Raw genomic sequence first — 19,829 nt, 5'->3', positions numbered from 1 at the left:
AACACCTATCGCATGCAGCTAACCATCAGGGATCGCTCGTTTTTTCGACGACTGCAGTCTAACGTGTGTATGGAGCTTCAGCCTTTTAGCCATTACCTTTTTTTTTCTAGTAGGTAGATACATTTATAAGCTTCTGTCATTAGCCCAAACCCGGGGAGATTTGGGGAGGAAAGCAGGGAGGAGGCGTGCTCCTATAAAAGAGGGGCATTTGTCAGCCACGGTACATCCCGTTATCACGTTGAGAAGAAACACTGTAGCGAGTCAGCTGTGACAGATTCTCAAGAGATCTGTGTCGCAGCTGACGGCCATCCAGCACAAGCTCCTGCCTCTCGCTGGAGCCCGGGAGCGGACGAGTTAACCCTCGTACCCGGTGCCCACCTAGCAATGCGGCAAGCCTCTGCCAGCAGGCGCCGAAGGGGTTAAAGAGCTGGGATGAGAAAGAAGATTCATTTGGCAGGAGCTGGGTCTGCCTCGCCGTGACGTCACGCAGCTTCCAGCAGCAGCGGCAGCGGCAGCAGGGCTGGGAGAGTGACAGACCAGCCTCCTGTAATAGCTGTGTCACGTGACTGGGAACAGTAGTAAGACAGGTGCCTTCAGTTCAGCCTCAGTAAGGGGCTAGTTGCCTGCATGAGTGCAAGCCTCGCGCGTGTGTGCCTGTGGATTGTACTTCCAAAAAGCTTTACTGCCGTCATTCAGGGACTGAATGGCGTGGGACATGTGCAACCAGGACTCTGTATGGAGTGACATAGAGGTAGGCATGCCATCCATTCCTGATCATTTCTTCATCTATTATTATTATCTTTTTTTTATTATTATTATTATTATTATTTTTTTTGTTCTGTTTAAAGCAGCCATGCATCTTGCAATTTTTCTTCATGAGCGATCGATTTTATGGGGCGATCAACTTTAGCGCGGTTGATCGAAAGTGAATTGACTAGTGGCCCACTCACTGCAAGCGATAGCCTATGTGATTCGCCATCGCTAATCGATCTGACTGATGTTATGCCCCTATGCTCTGTATGCAAGAATCGATTGTGCGGATCGAAGGATAAGCGAACAGGAGCCGATTCCTGTGCGATCGACCGATATCTTCCAACCTGCTCGATCAACGAAGTTGGTCGATTTAACAAGATATCGGCTGCTGCTTTCATCAATTGGGCATGCTGGAATACACTCAGTTCTCTCGATTTGATTAAAAATGATCAAATCGAATGGTCGATTGTACGGTCAAATCGCTAGATGTGTGGCCACCTTAAGTGTTGTGTTGCAAGCAGAGAAGAAGCGCTTGAGAAAATGCAGTGCAAAAGGCTATTTTAAGGTTTTTTTTTTACTTGTGTGATGCTACAGTCAAAGATTAGCTGCTGTCATCGGTGTCTGTTGCAGTTGGAAACTATTTGCATGTGCCTTCTCTCCCTCTCTCTCCCAGGCAGGCAGTCACATGCAGTATGTATGCTCAGATATTGATAGGAATCAGTCTCTGAAGTCTTTCCAGTGGCCTGCTTGGAAGTCAGCCATGGCTATTTATATCACAATTAACTTGAAATAATCTCAGTTATTACTCCTTGCATCCTTAGATGTGTATTTTTTTTTCTTCTCTATGCTGGATGTATGCAGGGATTAAAAAACCTATAGCCAGTCACCGTTCCTTCCTGCCCAGAATGGTCCAGGTCTCACTTTGTAACTGTTCTTGCTGTGTGGATCCAGGGATTAGGGTATTGACGATGATTATTGCTGCTATTACTATGTTAGCAGCTACCTGTGCTTGCCAGAACAGGGCCATTTATCACACCCCCCCCCCCCCCCCTCGCCACCTAACACCAACACCAACCACCTCTCATAAGACGTGGTGACTGGCTGTTTATCCTTGTATGCAATAATACAAAGCTATGATAATGAAGGCTGAAGAACAGAGTGTATAGGATGGGACTGTGCGAGAGGATGGTGATGTTGCTGCATGGGTAAAAATAGGTGGCTATACATCATATCCAGTGCTTGTGCTGGCTACAATTCATAGGAAAGAGAGAGAGAGAGGGGGGGAAGGGGGTGCATCCAGCAGTCCTATAGTCATCCCTGGAGTATGATGTATGTAGACAGAATCCTGTGTGTTTGCACTCTACAAATTGTAACAGCACCTGGATGCTTAATGCAAGCTAACATAAGTGCTCTGTATAGTGGTAAATAAAACTTTATATTGCAATAAAACTGTATGTCTGTCAATGCATTGCATGTTAATGAATAGTATGTGTGTGTGTATGTAGTGTGTGTATATGTATTGTGTAGTGAGTGTGTATGTATGTATGTATTGTATAGTATATACCATAAACGCAAATATAGATATACCTAAGTGTTGGCTAATGAAAGGTATCCCTGCCAGATCCAGAATGGAATATCAAAACATGACTGTGTCTCGTTACTTTGGTCACTTTTTATTCATTGAATTCATTGATTCCGTGTATTTATTGCATTGGATGCAAGGTGCTCTGGCAAGGCAGGCAGGTTTCACCCTGATTGCCACCGGGCAAGTTCTGAGCCTGCAGAGTCCTAATGGTCTTTGAGTAGCCGTTGTGGTCTTGTCGCTGAGCCCATAGCGTGCGGGTCTCAGCTGCCGTATCCTCCTTTTTCCATCATGCATTATTCCTGATGCTGCCTGGGAGCCGATTGAGGAGCAGCCAGCATGGAAATAACGGAAGATTTATTTTTGTAAAAAAAAAAAATAATAAACCCCCAACGACGGCAAATAACATATCAACAGTTATTGATCTCACGGTCGTCATCATGAGCTCCGGCTGGAAGATCCCAGCACTTTGCATTGTATAGGGAAATGGATTAACTCTTGGTACAGCCGGGAACTGCTGCTGCTGCTGCTTCTGTACACATCCTCCTCTTGCTTCTTTACATGAAGCTAATTTGTGAACTGAAAAAAAAAACTGATTAAAAGGAAAAAAAAAACGCTCTCTTGCTGGGAAATGCAATCTGTGAGGTTCTCTGAGCTCGGGACAGACCGATGCTTATATTAATAAAGGCCCACGTAGCTGAAGTCCCAGATGTTTCACGTTTTAATGAGGAGGATGTGCAGGGAGATGGCGAAGATTGATAGAGGCGTTTTCGCGAGACACATTGCAACAAGTTTACCTCTGCTGCCCGGTCCTTCCTGCAATCTGCCAGGCTGCCAACTGCAGTTTAGAATCAGGTGGAAGTTGGAAGTTCTGTGGAGTGTTGGACGTTGGGGGGGCGATCTGGGCCCTTAGGGTGGCCGGACATCATTAGGGACGGCCACAGACACCTAATAGCTAATGAATAGCAAACCTCTGGGCTTCTCCACAGTGGCATTTCAGTAGCAGACGGTCCAGGCAGCGCAAAGAGCAACAGAGATGTGCAGCGTGTGGGAGGACAGCAACCAATCTGATTTCTACATCAGTCATAGGAGAGGAGAAAAAAACAATAATACAAAAAAACAAACATGATTTCTGATTGGCTGTTGTGCAGTTTTGCATTTTGCTTATCTTAGTAGCTGTTTATGCTGCCTTTTCACAGGAAGCTATTTTGATTGCCATTTTTGGTTACAATGCAGGATTGCCAATGACTTCACGCAAGTCAGTATAGTCCCATGATTCCTTATAGACGATATACAGGCGGTCTGAGGCCAGCATAGTGTTTATAGTAGCTTCTGTTCCTATACGTCCCGGAGGGGTTGAGGGGTGGACTTTCTTATGGGATGGTGATTATTCACTTTGACACCCAACATGATTACCCTTACTAGTCTCAGCCCCTTCATGGTTGTATGGGAATGGGCTTCCCCCAAGTATATTACTGAAGCATGGGGTGGCATTGGGGTCATGTTTACGTTCCTGCAAAGGATGCTTGCTGTGCAACCATAGATTAAAACCCCACTTATATTTTAAAGGGTAATTAGTAGCTTTCTTTTCAAGTGAGCAGGTTGCTGAGCCTTGTAGTGTCACAGTGGCTTCACTGCTTTTCTCTGGTCTATTGTGTGCTCTTGTAAACATACACACATAACTCACACTCACAGATGTTTTAACAGCAGTCTGAACACTGAGGCCTTTTCTGTGACCTTATCAGCCAGGTTTCGGATGCGTTTGAGACATGTAGGCCTTATGGCGATAGGAAGTGGGTGCTGCATTGATAAGCACCTGTTACAGATGCACAGGCAAGCGCCAGGAATGTGAGTGTGACATGAGGGGACAGTTTGTCGTGTGAAGCCTGCCACCCGCTGAAAGGTCAGATATAAATTAACAGCAGACCACAGATTTGCTCAGGAGTCGGGCCAAGCAGTGGCGGTTGTTATGGAACTTGTAGAATTTGGGTAGAGCATCTCTATGGTTACAAACAACAGGAGCTTATGGACCAGGAAAAGCATTTTCAAGTCATGTGTTTGTTATATTCTTGTGAAGTATTTTTATGTGTTTAGTTAAGTTGATTTAGGTTTATTTGATCTTGGAGTAGAAACAGAATGAATAAGCTGTCTGACTGTTTTAAAGGACAACTGAAGTGAGAAGACTATGGAGGCTGCCATATTTATTTACTTTTAAGCAACACCAGTTGCCTGGCAGTCCTGCTGGTCTATTTGGCTACAGTAGTGTTTGATTCACACCAGAAACAAGCATGCAGCTAATCCAGTCAGATCTGGCAATAATGTCAGAGACACCTGATCTGCTGCATGCTTGTTCAGGGCCAATGGCTAAAAGAATTAGAGGCAGAGGATCAGCCGGACAGCCAGGTATTGCTTAAAAGAAAAAATATACAAGGGGCCTGATTCACTAACTGGTGCTAACCTAGTTAGCACGCCTAAAGGCTTTGGGCATTGGGCAGTAGTTAGCACGCACCAAGCTGAATCAGATTGCGCGCAAAGTACCGCGTGCAAAGGCCGGTGCGTGCAAAACGTTAAATCGGGTGCGATGAAAACAGCGCACCCAATGCGCCTATAACGGCACATTGGGTGCGCCCTAAACGTTGCACCCATGCGCCTTTTAGGGCGCATCCAATGCGCTGTTATAGGCGCATTGGATGTGCCGTTTTTGTTGCAACTGATGCGACTTTTCGCGCGCACCGGCCTTTGCAAGCTCAAAGTTTTTTGCGCAGTACTTTGCGCGTGAGCGCTAATTAGCGCGCGCAAAGGATTTTTAGGCATATTAAGGGGCTTTTCACATGCGTGCAAACAGTTAGCACCGCTTTGTGAATCAAGCCCTAGGTATCCGCCATATCCCTCTTGCTTCAGTTGTCCTTTAAATATCTTATTTTAGACCACTTACTGACTAAAGATCCTTGGTTTTTATTCATACCAGGTACCTAGCATTGTTGCTCATGTGTAGCAGAAATCATGTGATGAGTTTAATCAGGTGATAGGTATGTTAGGCACTGATTTGCTGGTTGCGATCATGTGCCAAACCAAGATCAACCTAATCACATTGTTGCTTGTGTGTAGTAGAAATCATGTGATGGGTTTGATCAGGTGATAGATGTGTTAGGCTCTGATTTGCTAGTAATGAGCATGTGCCAAGATCAAGCTGATCACATTGTTGCTTGTGTGTATCAGAAATCATATGATCAGTTTGATAAGGTGATAGATATGTTCTGATTTGCTGGTCACTGTCATGTGCCAAAGAAAAATCAAACTGATCACATGATTCTCCTTGAGTTTTGCTACAGACAAGTCACACTAGTTGCGTTATGCTGCAAACAAGCCACACTAGTTGCGTTATGCTGCAAACAAGCCACACTAGTTGCGTCATGCTGCAAACAAGCCACACTAGTTGCGTTATGCTGCAAACAAGCCACACTAGTTGCGTCATGCTGCAAACAAGTCACACTAGTTGCGTTATGCTGCAAACAAGCCACACTAGTTGCGTTATGCTGCAAACAAGCCACACTAGTTGCGTCATGCTGCAAACAAGCCACACTAGTTGCGTTATGCTGCAAACAAGTCACACTAGTTGCGTTATGCTGCAAACAAGCCACACTAGTTGCGTTATGCTGCAAACAAGCCACACTAGTTGTTTACAGACCCAGAGATAAGAGTTGTTTATGTTGCCAAATCAATCTGTCTGTTCTTTTCAAGTCTTTCCTGGAAACGAAAAACAGTGGGAAATGGAGAGTGGTGGTTGGGAGGAGCACATGCAGTTCTTCTTTCACTCACTTTGATCAATGATTGACAAAGAATTCCAATAACCAGAGTACTCTAAACTGACTGTGTGATATACTGTAATCTTGATGTAGATTCTGAGAAAGAAATCACCAGTTTTCCCAGGATTCTAACAGTTCTACTCACATGTAAATTAACTACAAAACCAAACAAACAAACAAGAAAACAAAGGATCAACATAGCATAGGATAAAGTTATGCTTTTACCAGCCAATAGGAGCTCTCCTCCCTGTGCTTTGTGAGTCATGATAATGCAGCAGTGGGCAGGCATAGAGACAGCACGACTCCAGCTGACACCCAATCATTGTAAAGCAAAAAACGAAGGTGAATGGCGCATTTGCATATGTGCAGCCCTTCCGAGTTCTAAAAGTAAGACTAAATTGTTCATACGCTATATTTAGATATCAAAACAGCTCTGGCAAAATCGAAAGATGGACAGATTTAGACTGGAGATCACCTTTCACAGTGCTGAATAATTGAACAAGCCAGAAGGAAAGTGGACCAATTAGTTTCTCAGAGTCTTTTTTTTTATGCAGTTTTCCAAAATAATGCTAAATAAAGTTAAACAAAAAAAGCTTTTGAACATGGAACCGGAAATGGCTGTGGTCAAATCAAAATAACCAGCTGTTGATCACTTCATTAGTTGTGAAGTTATCAGCTGCCAACAAATTAAATAAAATATGGCCCTTCAAAGCTTTGGTTTGATCATGGTCTTCTCCTGGTGGGCAGAAATGTGCATGTTCAGCAAATTCTCTGCTCAGCTGTAATGCTGACGTCTAACAGGCTACCATGGACAGCTCCACCTCCTTCCCTACTGGTTTTAAAGCGGACCTGAACTCAGAACTTCCTTCCTGCTCTAAAAGATACTCAATAGCATAACAACCTTTAAATAAAAACATCTTTTTGCTACAGATGATACAAATCCTACAATAAATTGCAGTATTTCTACTTCCTGCTTTCATGGAAGCAGACATATTGTTAACATCCTGTGCTTTCAAAAAAGCTTATCTGCCCTGGCAGTCAGGTGACACAGCTGGGGGATCAAATTATAACTTGTGATTAGACACAGTCTGAGGGGGAATTAGACAGGCTAAACTCTCTAAGTACATACAGGGTGCATTTCTCTCTGCTTTCCTTCTGTCCTGTGCAAGCGTTCAGGTCCACTTTAAAAGTCAGTTTTCATATATTTCTAGGGCCACAGGAGCAGATTGATGACAAGCCATCACCAAGCCAAGACCAACAGTGGTGTAATACAAGTTTAGAATTGGAAGTGGCTGACCAATCAGAATCCTCGACCTAAACAGCTGCTGCACTTTCGCACCAGATTTCAATCAAGTTTCCTTCCATCTACTCCACAGTAGGTCCGATTTATCAAAACCAGTTCAAGAAAAATTGGAGCAGAACAGGTGTAAACTTGGAGTAGTTGCTTAGAGAAACAAAACCGAACCCTTGGTCTGGGCATTTGCTCCACCTTTTGCTCCAGTTTTCCTTTCACTGGTTTTGAGAAATCTGCCCCAGTGTCTTCTAAATTCACTGAATTAGGAATAATACAATTTTGTCATGGCAAACTTGCCGTTATGCCCTTCTAAGAAGTGGCTTTCCAAGAAAAGATTAAATTGCAGTGCCTTGGCAAAAATGAAAGTGTAATGGCTAACACGTTCCTTCTGACCCTTGCTTCTATCTTCATGGAATTTGGCAGTCAGCCATTTCCTCAAGAGACATTTTGATGGGTGCAGGTATGGCTGAATGATTGCTTAATCTGGAAGGCTTCCAAAACATATAAATCTCGCCAGGCAATGAAGGCCACAAAGTGGAACGTAGCCACCTGTTACTCGTGTGGATCAAGTGAAATGTTAATGTCGGTGTTGTTATTAGAGCTTTTGAGGTGACGTTCTCCATTTTTGTCTCTTGCAGTGTGCTGCTCTGGTCGGTGAAGACCAGCCCCTTTGCCCAGACCTCCCGGAGCTGGATCTTTCTGAACTTGACGTAAACGATTTGGATGCAGACAGCTTTTTGGGTGGATTAAAGTGGTACAGCGACCAATCGGAAAACATTTCCAATCAATACAGCAATGAGTCATCAAACATTTTCGAGGTATGATATCGTTTACAAGCTTGTTTATCAGGATGAAACCAAAAATGGCAGCTTGGATTCACACCAAAGTGGAAGCTGAAGATTAATTCATGTATTGTATTTTTGGATGATGATTACGCAGAGAGTGTTGGGAAATGTATAGAAATGCAGGTGTTGGTAGACCAGTGACACATTTGTCACCTGGGCACGCGCCGCTCGACCTTCTCCTTTGGTTCCTGGTAGTGTTTTTGAGATGAGCAATGCTTAATGTGCTAAACGAGCCTCTGCTATCTCACTAGTCATTTGGGAAGGACTTCAAATACAGTTGTGGAGGTACAGCACGACGAAGCATGTTGTCTACAAGCAGGGAGGTTATTAAGGTTGTGCCCTCCAGCTTGACTCTTTTTTTTCCCCCGTAATTCAGAGGAAATTAAATGTAGGATTTTAAAAATATGCATCCTATTTGGATGGTGTAGAATCTTTGGCAGGGGCCATATAACATACTAATATACTATGTTAAGTATAGGAAAGTGGAAAATCGCTCTGAAAAGTGCTAGATCAGAGTCATTTTCAAAGCATTTTTGTTACAGGAGCTGTTCAGTTTACAGCTCTACTGTAACAAAAAATAAAAAATGCTACACCAAAGCACTCCAAAATCGCTAGGCATGCTTAGAAAATCAGTAGGCACAGGCCTAGAATCACCTTAAAAAATCACTTCAAAACGCACTGAGCGTTGGCGATTATGCTAGCGTTTTTTGGTGTTCACTGGCCCTAACTTTTGAAAGTAGATGTTGCAAAATGCCACTTAGAGGATACCTGTTTTATTTATTTTTTTCAATAGATTTAGTATTTGAAATAGCAGTACCATATTTTGATTGCTAAGTGGTTAGCACTTGTCATTCACAGCATTAAATTCCCAAGCTTAAAGGGAACCCGAGGCTCCCTTTAAAGAGAATCTGTATTGTTAAAATCGCACAAAAGTAAACTCACCAGTGCGTTAGGGGACATCTCCTATTACCCTCTGTCACAATTTCGCCGCTCCTCGCCGCATTAAAAGTGGCTAAAAACAGTTTTAAAAAGTTTGTTTATAAACAAACAAAATGGCCACCAAAACAGGAAGTAGGTTGATGTACAGTATGTCCACACATAGAAAATACATCCATACACAAGCAGGCTGTATACAGCCTTCCTTTTGAATCTCAAGAGATCATTTGTGTGTTTCTTTCCCCCTGCAGCTATCTTCCACTGAAGTGTCAGGCTGTTTCTTCCTGCAGAGTGCAGACAGCTCTGCCTGTATGTAATTCCTCAGTATGTGAAAGCCCAGCCAGCTCAGAGGAGGATTTATCCAGCTTGTAAAAGATAAGAGAGAAGAGAGAAGCTGCCCTAATTTAAATAATACACAGGCAGTGTGCAGAGAGGGGCCTGGAGGGGGGAGATGCATCACAGAACCACAACACTGAAGAACTTGGCAGCCTTCCAGACACAGGCTGACAAGTCTGACAAGAGAGAGATAAGTTGATTTATTACAGAGATGGTGATAGTAGAACCTGTTGCAGTAAGCCAGAACACATTAGAATAGCTTTTGGAACTTGTAGGATGATAAAAAACAGGATGCAATTTTTGTTACGGAGTCTCTTTAAAGAGAATCTGTATTGTTAAAATCGCACAAAAGTAAACATACCAGTGCGTTAGGGGACATCTCCTATTACCCTCTGTCACAATTTCGCCGCTCCCCGCTGCATTAAAAGTGGTTAAAAACAGTTTTAAAATGTTTGTTTATAAACAAACAAAATGGCCACCAAAACAGGAAGTAGGTTGATGTACAGTATGTCCACACATAGAAAATACATCCATACACAAGCAGGCTGTATACAGCCTTCCTTTTGAATCTCAAGAGATCATTTGTGTGTTTCTTTCCCCCTGCATCTCTCATGCACTGAAGTTTCAGGCTGCTCTTTTCTTCCTGCAAACAGCTTTGCCCTTGTCTGTAATTCTTCAGTATGTGAAAGCCCAGCCAGCTCAGAGGACGATTTATCCAGCTTGTAAAAGATAAGAGAGAAGAGAGAAGCTGCTCTAATCTAAATAACACACAGGCAGTGTGCAGAGAGGGGCCTGAAAGGGGGAATTCATAGCAGAACCACAACACTGAAGAACTTGGCAGCCTTCCAGACACAGGCTGACAAGTCTGACAAGAGAGAGATAAGTTGATTTATTACAGAGACTGTGATAGTACAAAGTGCTGCAGTAAGCCAGAACACATTAGAATAGCTTTTGGAACTTGTAGGATGATAAAAAACAGGATGCAATTTTTGTTACGGAGTCTCTTTAAGGCCGGTTTTACATCTAATTATTGCATTGTGGTGGGGGTGCGATGCTACTGCTGCATTCCAGCGCAATGCAAAAAATGACTACCATATGACCCTGCCATAGAGTGTGCCGATAAGATCATATGAATAGCACCGCCCCCCGCTCAGTGACGTACTCCTTGCTGGGCAGGAAGTGCGTCATTGGGATTCCCAAGGATCCTCATTGCATTCCCGTCGCTCCATGCATGTGCGCCGCAATACCGCCGCAAACCTTTTTAAAAGGTATGCGTCGCCTATTGACTTACATTACTCCCGCCCGCGGAAGTCTGGCGGTAACACGCTGTTGCCCCTGTGTCAGCCGAGCGGCGGATCAGGCACTTGCGGCACAATGTGATGCGGTAAGTGTGCTAGACCCCATTACCTTGCATTGTCCTTGGGTTACCCTGCAGTAAAACAGGGTAGCACAGCGCACTCTTGTAATGCAAATGTCAAAGGGGCCTCAAAGTTTACTTTTTAAAGTTATAGAAATCCTTTGTGTTGCTGTGCTTTCCTGCAGCTGTGAACTCATCCATACAGGCTTACAGTGCACCTGAAGTGAAATTTAGGGAAAAATGAGATACTCCTGAGGCTTCCCCCGTCCCCCTTGAGCTTGCTGTTCCAGCACTAGGACCCTCTGAACCTATGCTAAAAAGGCTTGTGGAATAAGTTTGCAGGGCCGCGTTCCTGTCCATGTACAGGCGTTGCCGCACTGCCCAGGCACAATGTCGGCCAGCGTAATAGCTCGGAGCCGCACAAGCACCGCATTTTCATAAATTATATAACTCCCTATAAATCGAACATCATTTTTTTTAAATATGTCAGTTATCCAAAATGCCCCCAACCCCTCTTTTCTAGTTGCTCCCAGCTCATCTAGACTCGCAAGCAGAGTACAGAGGGATCTTAGAGACCAGGAAGTGGTTTCTTTCTGTCCAGCGCCACCTCTCCCTTTGGCCACTAGGTGGCACTGTTGAGTATAAAGCAGAAGTCTCTCTGTTCATTTCATTGGAGAGTTGGAATACTTCATGGAGGCCATTAAAGCGGACCTGAACTCAGAACTTCCTCTCAGAACTTCCTCTCTGCTCTAAAAGATAACCAATAGCATAATGACATTTAAAGAAAAACTTTTCTTTGTTACAACTGATACACAACCTGCAGTAAATCTGCAGTGTGTCTACTTCCTGCTTTCATAGAAGTAAACATAGGGTTAACGACCTGTGTTTACCAATTAGGTACCCGCCGTGGCAGGCAGCTGCCACAGCTGAGGGATCAAATTATAACTTGTGATTAGTCACAGATGAGGGGGAATTAGACAGGCAAAACTCTCTAAATGGATACAGGGTACAGTTCTATATGTTTACCCTCTGTCCTGTGCAAGAGTTCAGAGCCACTTTAACGACACAATCCCACGGACGATCGATCGTTATAATCAATTGGAAATGATCGGTCATGCTCACTAACTTTCAAAAATCTTCTAACCAATTTGATCAGATTAATGAAATCAGTCCATTTTTTTAGAACGATCTCATCAATCTGATTGGATTGGTAAGCGTGTTTTCGGCCGTTAGTTGGCGTGACCCTTCGTTTCCGATTAATCATAATGCTGATCGGAAACAGTCCATGGGATTGTATCGTTTATGTCCACCTTTATGCTGCAAAGTAGATCCAGTGGCCGGGACAGACAGAAACAAATGATCTTACGGGTTTCCAGATCACTGCGCCTCGGTGCCTGTTGGAGCACACAAGGTGGGAGTAGGTACTGGAGTCACTGAAGGCGCCATATGATATTACTGTACCGTGTAAGTGCAGTTATTCTCTATCTTGTTGCTTTGGTTTTGCATAGATGCAGCAATTTTTCCAACAGGGAGATGGAGATTAGCGGACAGCATAACATGCAGTATTCACAGACTCAGTTGAGCGTGAGCTGTTTCTAGCAAATGAAAGCCATTAGCTGCCATTCAATTAGAGGACAGTTGTTTTAAAGTAATCTACTGCCAGCTAATTGTTTGACAGTAAGTGGCTTTCATTTGCCAGCTTGGCCCTGTGGAAATTAGCATGTCAGGAGAATTTCCCTCTTATTTGTAGATACTAGTTGGGGGAACAGGTGTGCCCTGTTAGGAGATGTATCCTCATCTACCCTTCCAGCGACAACTGTAACATTTTGTAATCTACCTCCCCCTCTGTCCTGATGCCAGCTGTCATAGGGCACTGTAATGAAGGGGCATGGCCAAAAAGAACTGACCCAAGTTCAAACCTGGCCTCTGATATGTATTAATAGAAATGTTTGACTAGCGAAGGGATGTCCAAACTTTTTAGGTCAAGGGCCATATTGGCATTCTTGAGAGTGCTAGGGGGCTAAACTAGCAAAATTAACCACAATGTTTGCTGAATGCCATTATGTACACTATGCCAGTGACATTTTGTTATATAAAACATTTCCACTGAAAATAACCCATATGCCGTGTGCAGTTAGCACTGTGGCAGCTGCTAATCAGTGGCTGTTACTGATGCTGGCTCTTGCATGTGGCACCGCAGCTATGGCCTGAGGACTGCATGGAATTTACAGTTGTGGAGACCTTTGGGGGCCACCAGAAATGGCTCGTCGGGTCCCATTTGATTTGGACTTTGGACATGCCTGGACTAGGGTTATACCTTAAATGTAATAATGGGCAGCATTGTGCCAAAGTAGCTAGCACTCTTGCCTATCAGGACCCTAGTTGTACCCTACTTGCATGGAGTTTGTATATGCTTCTATGTGGGTTCCTTTGGGTGCTTTGATTTCCTCTCACAAAACTAAAGCATTCCGGTAGGGTGATTGGCTTTCTCCAGAAATTTCCCTGGAATGTGGTAGGGACATGGAATTGTCAGCCTCTTTGACGGACAGTTAGGCCTCGTATCATTGACAGTTTTACAGTTCCTATAAGTGATTTTTCAGTTGTGTGCAAGCTGCCTGTCAGCTAACTATCCAAAGTTTCAAGATGGCTAAGCCAGGTGTTTATCTGCTCTCGTACTGTACATCCTTAGTGAACACCGTAGTTAACTGCAGAAAAAACACCACAGCGCCTCCACACACATGGGGGCGAAGGCAGTTGCTGCAAAATTAATGCCTCTTGCAGTTTCACTTTGGCCACCCTTCAACCACTCTGTGGCATTAGTGGTTTGTTCATACATGAGAGGTTTGGGGTGGTTGAAGGGTAAGAAACACTAACTGGATCAGGGAAACCATCCATGTAAACAAGTCCTTCAGTAATCTGAACTGCTGGCTGTTTCCTGTACGGTGCTGCACAAAATGTGTTAGCTTTATATAAATGCATAGTAATAATATGGCTATTTCAGAACCATTATCCTGTAAATCGCCTCCTGTCTTCCACCTATGACAGAGCTAGCTGTGTGGCTCTATTTATTGATTTCTCTGTGCCAAGCAGCAGCTAATACGATTAGCTGAAAAGGACTGCAGGAGGATAGAATTTGAATCTTGACTGGGTGCCATAAAATGTCCAAGACGGTTCTTATCTAACCCTCATATCAACACACCCAATTTTCATGGACCTCAGCGCTAGTTATTTTCTCTTCAGTTTGATTGGTTGCTAATAGGAAACTGAACACCTTATATTCCTGTAATGTTCACTGACAGCAGTACCTGTGGCTTGCTCTCACATTCCAGGCCTTTAATTAGAGTCCAACCAATTTTTTATTTTTTTAACAGAATATAACATGTTTAAAATATTTTATTGATGTATATGCCCCACTTGGACAGATGACTTCACTTCCTGTCATGTTACTTTGGTAACTAGAACACCTGACCCAGGAAATATGAGGCAGATGTTTGCCACTTTATAATACACAGTTTGCCAGGTTTACAGAATCATGTATGATCTCCAGTGTATCGCTGGCTCAAAAATACTGCTGTAAATGAGGCCCAATGTGTGGTACTTAGCATTTCAGGCAGAGGTTGAACTGAATGCTGGGATTGGCTTATTGGTGATCGGCGGTTTAGGGGGTGAGTTGGGCGTCCAATATGGTAGTAGAAGTGGATCGACTACTACAATTATAACTATGATTATCATTATTGATTTATATAGCGCCAGCATCTTCTGTGGCACTGTACAACAGCATACAGGGTATAACAATGCAAAATAAACAATACAACAGTTATTACACGACAATGGCGGAGCACAGCTAATGGAGTGAACAAATCAATGACAGGTTTTTACACAGGGGTGGAAGATATGCAAACACATTACACAACACTGTGAGACAAAAAGGGAATAAAGCCCTGGCCAAAAGGGCTTACAGACTAAAGGTATAAGGGATAGGACAGTAGGTAAAGGGAAGCTGTGTATGAGGTGGTAGAAATGGTGGTCAGAGGCCGAAATGAACTGTTAGAGGAGTCAACTATTTTGTAGATGATCGGCTACAAATAGTGGTAGTTTGGGTGCCGGGGTTAGTGAAAGGCACTAGGAGGGGAGGGTTTGTGTGAGGATGGGTGCCAGGTAAGGGTTTAGTACTGAAATTTTTACTAGCAACAACACCCGTTGTCCAATTCATGCATTGGCAGCGCAACACGTACTCGCTTCACGGCTGGATTGTGATTTTGACTGAGACGCTTCAAACTCATCTGTAGACAGTGTCTGGTCGGGTCCAATGTATCTAAACCGACTCTAAAGAATCCAGTCTTCAGCCCTGAGCCTCCGTGAGAACCACTTTTCTGTGAAGGCAGGTTGGCAAATTCTGTTCAGTTACCGTGGCCAGAAATTGCCGTTATCGATATAGGCTTCCATTTCGGAAGACGCGAGGAAGAAGATCCTCTTTAGAGACAGTGACAAATAAGAACTACTTTCATGTCTAAAGCGGAATGCCTTACAAGACAGCTGCATCAATTGTTGCCCTTGAACTTCATCAGTGCTTCCTTTGTAAGTGTAACATTAGCCTGGCATGACAAAAAAAATACAAGAATGAGGAGAGAGGCCTAGCCACGTGCCATATTGTGTTACAGCAGTTAGTTGATGGAAAATCCTTAATTGAACTGGACAGGGCATCTTTATTTTTAACCGTTTTGTTGTGGAAAGTGCAAGTAAGAATTTCAGAGGTAGGCAGTACAGACACACAGATGCCTTGGCAGGGCATAATAAGATGGCCGTCATGCAGAGCATTTGTCACATGTGCTGCTGTGGAATGTGTGGCTGGCTGATTCAGTCATTGCCTGCTGAGCTAAGAAAGTGGAAGGATACAGTGCCTTGGTGGCATTGTAGGTCATTTTTTCATAGGGCAGGCAAATGTATGACCAGTAGAGATGAGTGAAAATTTGTTGTAACACTTTTTTTGCCTTACTCTACACATTTGTTTGCAGTTTTATGCAGATTGAAATTGGACCATTCAAATGCAATTGCTGCACAAATTGCAATACATATTGCAACCACATAGCTCAAACAATAAGCATCTAGTCCTAGTCTCCGCTGACTCAGGAAGTAGAAGCCATGCTAGCAAATTGAAGCCTCTAGCTGCTCATCAATCATGCTGACTAACTTACTTGCTAGCAAACTGAGCAGGGCTCAGTGGCTTTTATTTGTTAGCAAGGCTTCTACTTCCTGGGTCATCCTGTTCTTCCCTAGTGACCAATCCAGGACCTGATACGCAATCAGAATTAATCTCTCACTGACCTGTTACAGGAGATAAAAGGGGGTATGGAGAAGTAGGTGGTGACTTGCTTCTGGGGTTAGTAACAATAGTTCTTTATATTTGCTGAATACATCGTTTCTTTGCTATTGCTGAGGAAAAAAAGCCAGTCCTTTCAGTTCAACACTATAGCTTACGATGGCAAACTTCACAACACAGTCCCACAGTATCCCTAATACAGTCTGTTTTTTTGGATTTAGCTTTGCTGCTGGTGGCTGGATTAGACTAGGTGTGGAAAATTAGTAACATGCTCTTACTCTGTATAGCTAATTTCTTATGTAACAGATTGACAAGTTACCAGGCAGGCTGTACTGCACATGGAGCGTACAAATTTCAGCTTTACAAAGGCATGAAGTTTCAGCTCTAGTGACTTTGGAATTTCATAGCTAGCTGCAAACTGCAATGGAGAGATGGTTTTCAATAACTTTAAAGAGAAACTCCGACCAAGAATTGAACTTTATCCCAATCAGTAGCTGATACCCCCTTTTACATGAGAAATGTATTCCTTTTCACAAACAGACCATCAGGGGGCTCTGTATGGCTGATATTGTGGTGAAACCCCTCCCACAAGAAACAAGAAAAGTACGTACTCTTGGCAGTTTCCTGTCTGTGAACCATGCTGCATTGTGGGAAATAGCTGTTTACAGCTGTTTCCAACTGCCAAAAAAGCAAGCAGTAGCTACGTCACCTGCAATCAGTGAAAATGTCACCATGTAATAAATGTCAGAATGTAAATCAGGGATTTAAAAGATTTTACAATGGGCAAACACTGACTAAATAACTTATACATAATTATTGTAAAAATGAAGCACTTTTTTATTACATTATTTTCACTGAGAGTTCCTCGTTAACTGACAGAAAGCTTGGTGCAGCAGTGATGTGTGCATGCAACACTCTTCAACAAAAAGTAAAGTTTCACTTCAAGAGTTAGTTGCAAATGATGGGGGGAATTTTGATTACCCTACCTTGCGCTTAACCTAATGACCTAACATAAAGCAGTAAATTGACTTATTAGCAGCATGACCCATACTGCTGCTTTTTGTCCTCCTCTTCTCCTTGAGTGGCAGAGCAATGCATCCTGGGAGGGGGAGGTGTGGCTGAGCTTCTACTCTAGGACACGAGGGGTGTGGCCAAGCCACCACTCATTCCTCCATCCTACTAGGATAAATATGAAGTGGGTAGTACCGTCCGGGAAGAGGGGAAATGATACAGCAGCTGAAGTCACATGACCACACAGCTGATTAGCAATTTTAGTGTTGAGGATCATTCCTGTGATTCCTGGCCTGTTATTTTACTGTTGGGTTGGGGAGGTGGGTTTCTGACCGATAGAGGATTGAAGGAAAAATAACATGGATGGCTTACTATTGCAGGATGGCACACACACGCTCTCATGATTGATTCTGTGCCTCACTACTGCCAACTGGGCTTGTTTGGACACCATCATCATTCATTGTCAAACTATAGTTTACATTTCAATTAACACTTGCCAGATCCAACTGTTTTTGATTGATGGAAATAAGAATCGTATGATTGGCGCACCATGACAATGGCCGGTGTTTTGTGGTGCTCATTTACCCTAAAAATGGACCTTCCTTGCCATACCTGCTTTTTAAGGCCTGGTGCACAGCGAGCGGTTTTTGCAGATATCCGCAAACCGCTTCCGCCAGTGAAAACGCTTGGCTAATGAATTTCAATGAGATGGTGCACACCAGCGTTTTTAGCAAACTGCAAACGTGCCTCCTGCTGCACGTTTGCGGTTTGCAGAAGCGTTTCTGCCTCAATGTAAAGTAAAATGCTAACCGCTCTGGAAAACGCTAGATCAGAGCGGTTTTCCAGGCGGTTTTGTTACAGAAGCTGTTCAGTAACAGCTTTACTGAAACAATATTTGTAATCTGCTTCACAAAAACGCTCCTAAAAACGCTAGGCATGTTTAGAAAACGTCTCCAAACATGCCTAGAATAGCTCTGAAATCTGCTCCAAAAACCGCTAGCGTTCTGAGGATCTGCTAACGGTTTTAGTGTGCACTGGGCTTAATGACGTTTTCTTAGGTGGAATTTATGTAATGCACACCATTTAGTAGTTGTGAATAATGTCCTCTGAAACAAGAAACACTGGCAGAATACCTCTTCCGTTTGTTAAACAGGAACTGTAGTCAGAATAACACAATTAATAAAATTGCTTATTGTTTACAATATTCATTTATAGATTATGTAGTCAGTGTTTGCCCATTGTAAAACCTTTCCTCTCTCTGACTTACATTTGGAAATGTATCACTGGTGGTGACATCTTTAGTTCTTCTTGATGATCTGTACAGAATGTTTGTTACTGAGAGTTCTATGCACAGGGGTAGATACTGCATGCTTGGCAGTTGGACAAAGCCGCTATTTCCCACAATGCAACAGGGCTCACAGACAGCAAACTGTCAGGACCTTGGTCATGACATCACACTGTTGGAGGGGTTTCACCACAATGGCCTCAATTCACGGAGTTTTATCAAACACTTTATCAAACGTTTGATAAACGTTTGATAAATTATCTTATGGGTAAAATCTAATTTTGAATTCACTAAGGTGTTATATATTTATCGAATGTTTTACCGATAAAACGTTCAACAAATATATAACACCTTAGTGAGCTTTTACCCATGAGGTAAATTATCAAACGTTTGATAAAGTGTTTGATAAACGTTTGATAATGCTCCGTGAATTGAGGCCAATATCAGCGACACAGATGATTTATTCGAGAAAGGGTAAACATTTCTCACAGGAAAAAGTGTATCAGCTACTGGTTAGAATGAAGCTAGAATACGCTACAATCGTGTGGATTCAGTACTGATCGTGTTCAGTAGTTGGATTAAGTTCCTCTTTAAAGTTTTTATTACTCATTTTTAACTTGCAAAAAGTAGAATGAATGGAAATCTAATATTCTCCTGACATTCTTTGCATGCCTGTAAAAGCCGCTGCACTCTTTTCAAGAGCTCTGCTTTACTTTAGAGCAGGAGTGACCTTGCCTATTAAAATCCCAGTTATTTTCCTGTACGTATACAGTTCATTCATCTTTCCCCTGTCATTATGGGCAGTCACATGCACGCACCAGCACATGTCACAGGCCCTGCTCGCTTTATGTGGCTCCGGCTGCAGCTAGTGGGAGGCCGGTTGTTACCAGAGTTCAGGGAATTAAATACATTTTTGTGGGAGTGAGCCTGGTTGCCTTGGCTGACTGCATTACAGGATAAAGAAAAAGTAATAAAGTCACAAGACTCTGACATGCAGGTATGACAACAGGTATATTGTGTGCGCAGCAGCCAGTGCGCCTGCCTCTGTGCAAGGACGCACAGTGTGGCAAGGCACAAAGGCAGGCTTTGTTACGCTCTGGCTTTAGGAAGCTTAGGGAGAACTGGCACAGGCTTTTTGGGACTTTGCATCACTGCGCGTCTGACTTAGGCTTTTGTGTGCGCTTCTACGTAAATCCCTATTGCCACAACCGTTTTGTGACTGAAGTGCTTGTGGAGTGTGTTGGCTTGTGCTGCCGGGAAATCCAGCTGCTTTCTCTGCCAGTTGAAAGCTGGCCATTGACAGG

The 19,829-nt window shown here is 43.3% G+C and overlaps 1 protein-coding gene across 2 annotated transcripts in view; it reads left to right on the top strand.

Moving 5' to 3' along the window:
• Window positions 1-532: 532 nt before the first annotated feature.
• PPARGC1A (PPARG coactivator 1 alpha) overlaps window positions 533-19,829 on the top strand; it is a 137,804-nt gene continuing 118,507 nt past the window's right edge. Inside the window, exons 1-2 of one of the 2 annotated variants that reach the window (XM_068267821.1) lie at window positions 533-751; window positions 8,074-8,253. In XM_068267821.1, the coding sequence (XP_068123922.1) occupies window positions 704-751; window positions 8,074-8,253 (228 nt within the window). In that variant the 5' untranslated portion in view covers window positions 533-703. The remainder of the gene's footprint in view (window positions 752-8,073; window positions 8,254-19,829) is intronic. The other variant, XM_068267814.1, reaches the window with a different exon arrangement.

The sequence above is a fragment of the Hyperolius riggenbachi genome, chromosome 1, assembly GCF_040937935.1.
Source record: "Hyperolius riggenbachi isolate aHypRig1 chromosome 1, aHypRig1.pri, whole genome shotgun sequence".
In the NCBI taxonomy this organism is placed as follows: Eukaryota; Metazoa; Chordata; class Amphibia; order Anura; family Hyperoliidae; genus Hyperolius; species Hyperolius riggenbachi.
Note: the sequence above shows the minus strand (reverse complement) of the source record. Positions and strands in the feature narration are given on the sequence as shown.